Genomic DNA, 7,326 nt, shown 5'->3' on the forward strand with positions numbered 1-7,326 from the left:
ATGTTGGTCCGATTTTCACCAAATTTCACTCGTATCATCTTTAGACCATGCTGGCAAAAAGTTATGGATTTCGTAAATTTTGTATGTGCCATTGTCACCCCACACGGACCACACCACGTCAATTTGGTAAAAGTGATAATAAACCATTAACTATTAATCATGAAATTTCCAAAAATTCGAATAACTTTTGATTGCATTAACCTATTGTAATGACCTATTGGTCTCAAAATATTCCTTGGGTCATGCCGACAACATAGATACCAATTATACCATAGTTGGCTGAGCTTCCTGTCCGCCATTTTGATTTATGTCTGATGTTCGAACTAATCCTAGACCGTTTGTCCGATTTTCAGCAAAACCGAGTTACATCATCTTCAGACTGTGCTGACACAAAGTTATGGATTTGTGTTGATAGACGAAACCGTTTTTGTATAGCACTGCAACAAATTTGAGCCATGATGCCAAAATGACTCTGAGGCTTTATCTCTGCAAAGCTTTGACATATTGACACCAAACTTTGTGTGTGTCATTACCACCTCACACTAAACACACCACATCGATTTTATAACAGCGCCTCCTATTGGTCGAAAGTGATAACCCATTCAATCATATTACTAGTGGTTGTTTTTTTGCCCATTTTGACTAAAATCATCTTAAAATGACTTCAATTACTCATTGCTTCAGTTGCTCTGATGCTTGCTTGCCTAGTGCTTGGCCACATAATTGCTGCTTGCAGCTATATTTTGTATCTGTTGTAGTAAATCTGTTGTGTAGTGTTTCCAAACACTTTTCTGTCATACGTGTGCTCTTGCCTGTCATGAACTCTCATATCTCTTGTGAAATTCTTGTGAAATGCGCTGTTTATTATTCCTCACGTCGGGCTCCAAAGGGGACGCCGGGTCATGGGTTCAACAGGGAGAGATATTTATAGCATTGCAACACAGTGAAACTAAATTAACGATTCATGTAAAGATATCAAGATGTGAGGAGATCATATTTCTTCCTCGGCCAATCAGATCTCTGACCTTTGCTCTGTGGCTGATGACATCATCAGGATGATTGCAGTGTCGCTGGCCCAATGATCTTTCACACAGATGAATGAAGCCTGATTACATCAGTTGTAACACTGTATCTGCAATGTTCCTGAGGATAAGATTATAATGGAATTAAATGGTGTAGACATTAAAAATAATGACGTCATGCTGCATTATTTAAAATGTTTGTTCTGTTTTGAGTTGCAATTCTAAAAATGACTTCCTGCTAATGTTTTTCTAAGTTATGAAAATGCTATTTCTGGATGTTCTCTGAATGTTCAAAACATCTTTAAAAAATAATTTGGAAAAATGTTTAAAAAATGTTCAATGTAAACATTTGCAACATTAAGGCAACATTTCATTTGGCATACATACCACTTTTGAATGTTCTCTGAGCCATATAAAACTAATAAATATTATAATTTAAATACATTTTATAAAGAACATCCAACTTAAATATTTTAGAAACATGTTATATTAATAATGTTTATTTTTTTTTTACTTTTTGAGAACATTTTTAAAGCACTGATAACTTTAAACAAACATTCCGGAACAATGTTTATTAATAACATTGAGATTACTTACAAACTGTAGTCCTTTACTGACAAATTACATGAAAATGCAGTTAGTAACATAATTTGGATTATACATATGTGAACCTGGACCAATGAAACCAGTCTTAAAGGGATAGTTCACCCAAAAATGAAAATTTGATGTTTATCTGCTTACCCCCAGGGCATCCAAGATGTAGGTGACTTTGTTTCTTCAGCAGAACACAAACGAAGATTTTTAACTCAAACCGGTGTAGTCTGTCAGTCATATAATGGCAGACCTTTAAAAGTAAAAAAAACAAACAAAAAAACATACACAGACAAATCCAAATTAAACCCTGAGGCTCGTGACGATACACTGATGTCCTAAGACACGAAACGATCGTTTTTTTGCGAAAAACTGAACAGTATTTATATCATTTTTTTTACCTTTGATACACAGCCACGTCCAACTGTCATGAGCACGAGTTTAGCATCAGGCTCGTTACACATATACGCACTCTGGCGTAGTATACGCAAACACTGGAAGCGATCTGTCGCGTGTACATGACACTCATTGTTTACACAGTGCACAGAGATTGTCGGTATAGCGGCTATTCAAAATGGTAATTACTTGCGCTTATCCTGATTATTCAAACTGATTTATAGCTAAAAGATTATGTTTGCTTGCATAAACTCATCCGGGACTTTTCACTGTATACTACGCCAGAGCGCGCACACATGTAACAAGCCGGATGATGAGCTGAGGAAACAAAGTCACCTACATCATATGGGTCAAAATGATTGATTTTTCTTTCATGCCAAAAACATTCAATGAAGATATTTAGATTTGAATGGGATTACTGTGTATCATATCAATAAAAAAATGCATTAAATATTACATTACAGCAGGGTTAAACTATAAATAAATCATGAATGACTTACAGCATTTGTGTAAATTAAATGTAATCATGTAATCCATAAAAGTTACTCTAACCTGATTATGAGCATTTTAAAATGTAATATAATCTAATTACAAGTACTTTATTTTTGGACTACATGTAATCAGTTTCTACTTAGCACTGAGAACGTTCTCTGTTATGGGTTATATTGAGTTTAGTTGATATTATTATAATAATAATGCGTAAAAAAATGATTACAATGATTAAATTCTGAAAAAAGCTGCATTGAGACAAAAGCATTTCTTAATTCTTAATCTATACAATTTATTCTTCAATGCGGAAGTAATCATATGAGCGAGACTTCCGGTTCATTATCTGCTATAGGGAAATAACGAGAAGAATAACAACGTGCAGTAAACGGTAAAACTCTTTAGACTACTGTGTTCATAATTAGGATCATACATTAAAATAATATGAAATACACCAGTTCGCAATATCAAGCAGCAAAGCAAGCTTTTTTGTACAGCTAGACTGGAAGCCAGACTCATGAAATTTACAAATTTACAAATATACGCTCTAATGGCAAAAATAAGGTGGATAATACCTCAAATAACTTGATGTAGGATGTTTTGGTGGTTGTTCCTCCTTATGTTAATAAACTATTAATGAATTCTGAATCAGCTCAAATGAGTCTTTAACCCTGTTTTGAGGGCGTATGAATGCAAGTCAAACAGACATCTGATCAGATCATCTCATTAGGATTTCAAAAGCTGAATGATGCTGGCTAGTTTCTGGATTTACAAAGAGCATTTTTAACTTTTGCGTTTGCAAAACGGAATGCTTTGATGTGGGCCGTAACCAGGGCAACACAAGCTGCTCACAGCGATTGGTCGATTGAAGACGTTCAATTAGCTTAAAGCTGAATCTGATTAGTCTTTGAAAACACACGAAGGGCTCAAACCAACCAAATAAACTGACCATTTAGACCTCCATTTACATTAATTAGATAACTAAACAGGGCTTTACCAGTGAAATTCTAAATGTTGAAAATACTAAATGTGCATTCCTTCTTTTTCATAACCAAGATACACTTTTGTCTCAGCTTTTGCCTTCTCAAGATGTTAACTGATGGACTGGAGTGATGCTTTTATCAGCTCTCTCATTCTGACGGCACCCATTCACTGATCCATTGGTGAGCAAGTGATGAAATGCTACATCTCTCCAAATTTGATGAAGAAACAAACTCATCTACATCTTAGATAGTCTCAGAGTGAGCATATATTAATTTTTCTTAAACTATTTTTTTAAAATATGTATGCATAAAGCTTGTTTCTGGCCTAAAATCACATAATGAATGTGTCTTTCCAATGGATGAGTCCTAATAGAGCAAAAATGAGCAAGAAAACAGCACAGCATACTAAAATTAACCATGTAGAAACAGCTTCTCAGACACTCATAATCACAAAATATATTATAACAATATAGCTGCAGTCAGCAATTATGGGGTCAAGCACTAGGCAAGCAAGCATCAGAGCAACTAAAGCAATGAATAATTGAAGCCATTTTAGGATTATTTGATTCAGAATGGGTTATGTCAACCACTAGTAATATGATTTAATGGGTTATCAATTTTGACCAAACAGGTGGCACTGCTATCAAGTCGATGAGTTGATAATAACACACAAAGTTTGGTGCCTCAAATTTGTAGTGGTGCTATATGAAAACGGTTTCATCTGTCAACATGAAATCCATAACTTTTAGTCAGCAGCACAGACTGAAGATGATCTGACTCGATTTAGGTGAAAACGATGAACGATTGTGGAGGAGGTCGAAAAAGTAGGCTTGAAACATAATTGAAAATAGCGGACAGGGCGTTCGGCCAGCTTTGGCATAATTGGTATGTTTTTGACATGACCCAAGGAATATTTTGAGACCAGTTTCATTAAATAGGCTAATGCATTCAAAAATTATTAGCATTAATGGAAATTTCATAATTAATGGTTAATGAATGGTTTATCACTCTTCATCAATAGGTGGCGCTGTAACCAAACTGATCAAAACTGTCAAACTGTCAAAGCAGTTTCGTATTGTGACATGAAATCCATAACTTTTTGCCAGCATGGTCTGAAGATGATCTGAGTCAAATTTAGTGAAAATCAGACCAATACTCTAGGAGGAGTTTGAAAAAGTAGGTTTTTAACAATAATCAAATGGCGGATAGGACATTTGGCCAATTTTGGCATAATTGGTATCGATTTTCTTGGCATGGCCCAAGGAATATATTGAGATCACTTTCATTACAATAGTCTTATGAAATCAAATGTTATCAGTATTTTTTGACATTTCTATAAATAGTTGTATCTCAGCCAAATATTGTCATATCCTGACAAACCACACATCAATGGAAAGCTTATTTATTTAATTGAAAAGAAACTGACCCTTTTGGTTGGTTTTGTGGTCCAAGGTCAAAACAATGGATAAAATAATGCATTAATGCATTAATTCATTGGAATCCATTTTTTATCAATATTTTGCACCAATAAATGAATGTATTTTTAACTTTATCACACATATTGCATTAGATTTAACGCCAATGTGTTTGTAAAATATAGCATTTTATGACAAAATTCTAAATGGCTGACATATTTGGGTATCGATCGGCTCCTCTGAATCTAAGGAGTCCAGTTCTGTGATTTTTGGTCAAATCATTCAGAAGTTATAAGCAAAAATAGCCATTATCATATATCCTGATCACTACATGGCACAGTGCTGAAACACTGCAGGTAGCATCAAGTCATGCTTATTATATCACACACCAAGTTTGGTCTCAATATGCCAAACCGTTGTGGAGATATAGCCTCACATCCATTTTTGTGTGATTTTTCGTAGAATTTGTTTGTACGTTATTCCAGAACAGTTTGACTAATCAACTTGAATTCCATGACTTTTGTCAGCATACCTTAAAGGTTTTTAAATCGACATGAGCCAAGGAATCAGAGGACAAATTAATTTTCCTTCTGTACCTTATGATTCAAAAGTTATTAGCATAAACATGAAAGTTTGGACAAGTGGTGGTGTTAGAAAGTTTGAGTTAGAGCCAATGGATGCAATAGGGGCCTTTCCAACGTCAGTGCTTGGCCCCTAAATAGCTTATTTAGAATTGATGCACCTAAAAATGACCAAAATGCATCATGGAAACACTCCATTAAATGGATTTGTACAATTTTAGTCTGAAGTATTACTCATTTCTGTTGGCATAAAAAGAGAATCTAAATTCAGTTTTAACACTAGGAAGCAGGACATTCAAACAAAACATCTGAAAAGACATCCGTTTTGATCCAATCAGTTTTATTGTTGGTTTGTTTTCAAGTTTAATAAAGAACAAAAACACATCAACAAACGAGAAGTGAAGCCATAAAAACATCAAAGTTTGACCTTCTCTCACTGGACGGCCGTTTTAATAAGGGTTTAATAAAGAGATCCAAACATTCGCTCATGTTAGTGTGGGAAACACACATCTCCATGTCACTTCTGCTAGTTATTGTACAAAAACAATACTGAATAGGATGATAAAACGTGATCAGATACTAGAATAAAAAACGGAGTTAAGGACAATCATCAGTGTTGTCATTAAAAGCAAGTAAACAATCATGTTATGAAAGAATCAATGAGTGAGGACTATTTATTTACAGAAGAAAGGGGATCTATAAGCTCAGAGCAAACAGAAGAGTGAGCTTATGGACGCTAGTGTGTTATGGATTATTTATCATCATGTTCACTAAAGAATACATGTTATTAAATAAACACACAGAGCAAACAGACGATACTGATCTGATCCACACTGGGTTATTCCGTCTAACAAACACATCTGCTGCAAAACCTAGTGCTCCCTACATAGGCAGCATCCTAACTGAGATGGAAACTCACAAGTGAGAGATTCGGAAGCACATTTGATTTTAAGAATTTGATGTTAAAAACCTTGCATTTTAACAAAAATAAATGCACAAAAGTGACCCTGGAACACAAACCGGTCTTAAATAGCACGGGTATATTTGAGACAATAGCCAAAAATACATACTTTTTATGCCAAAAATCATTAGGATATTCAGTAAAGATCATGTTCCATGAAGATATTTTGTACATGTCCTACTGTAAATATATTCAAACTTAATTTTTGATTAGTAATATGCATCGCTGAGAACTTCATTTGGACAATTTTAAAGGCGATTTAAAGGCGATTCTCAATATTTAGATTTTTTGGCACCCTTAGATTTCAGATTTTCAAATAGTATCTCGACCAATTATTGTCCTCTCTAACAAACCATACATCAATAGAAAGCTTATTTATTTAATTTAAAAACTCCTTATGACTGGTTTGTGGTCCAGGATCATAAATAATGGATAAAATAATGCATTCATTAGAATTAATTTTGATCAAGATTTCGCACCAATAAATGAATGTATTTTTAACTTCATCCCACATACTGCATTAGATTTAACTGAGCTTGATGCAATGCATTCTGACATTGATTTCTCTATCAAAGTGTTATTAACAAATCTTAAGGAAGTTGCATCTTTAAGTGGTCTAGTTAGGAAGCTCACTAGGTTTAGGAACAGATCCTGAACTGCAAAAAATGACTTACTCAGTATTTTTGTCTTGTTTTCCAGTACAAACATCTAAACATTCTTCATAAATCAAGACTCAATTACTTGGTAAAGTTACTTAAAATATTAAGGAAAATATGATTAAAATTAAGCAAGTTTATGCTTAAAACAAGTAAAATTAAGAAACATATTTTTTTTCTTCTGGACAGGATGGTTTTCAAATTTTTCAATTTAAATTTTTTGGGAACAGGATTT

The 7,326-nt window shown here is 34.1% G+C and overlaps 1 protein-coding gene across 1 annotated transcript in view; it reads right to left on the reverse strand.

The window, feature by feature from the left end:
* Positions 1–2,790: 2,790 nt before the first annotated feature.
* LOC141343824 (epidermal growth factor receptor substrate 15-like 1) overlaps positions 2,791–7,326 on the reverse strand; it is an 18,424-nt gene continuing 13,888 nt past the window's right edge. Inside the window, exon 12 of the mRNA XM_073848482.1 lies at positions 2,791–2,841. Within this exon, the coding sequence (XP_073704583.1) occupies positions 2,791–2,841 (51 nt within the window). The remainder of the gene's footprint in view (positions 2,842–7,326) is intronic.

Source organism: Garra rufa, chromosome 10 (genome assembly GCF_049309525.1).
Source record: "Garra rufa chromosome 10, GarRuf1.0, whole genome shotgun sequence".
Classification (NCBI taxonomy): domain Eukaryota; kingdom Metazoa; phylum Chordata; class Actinopteri; order Cypriniformes; family Cyprinidae; genus Garra; species Garra rufa.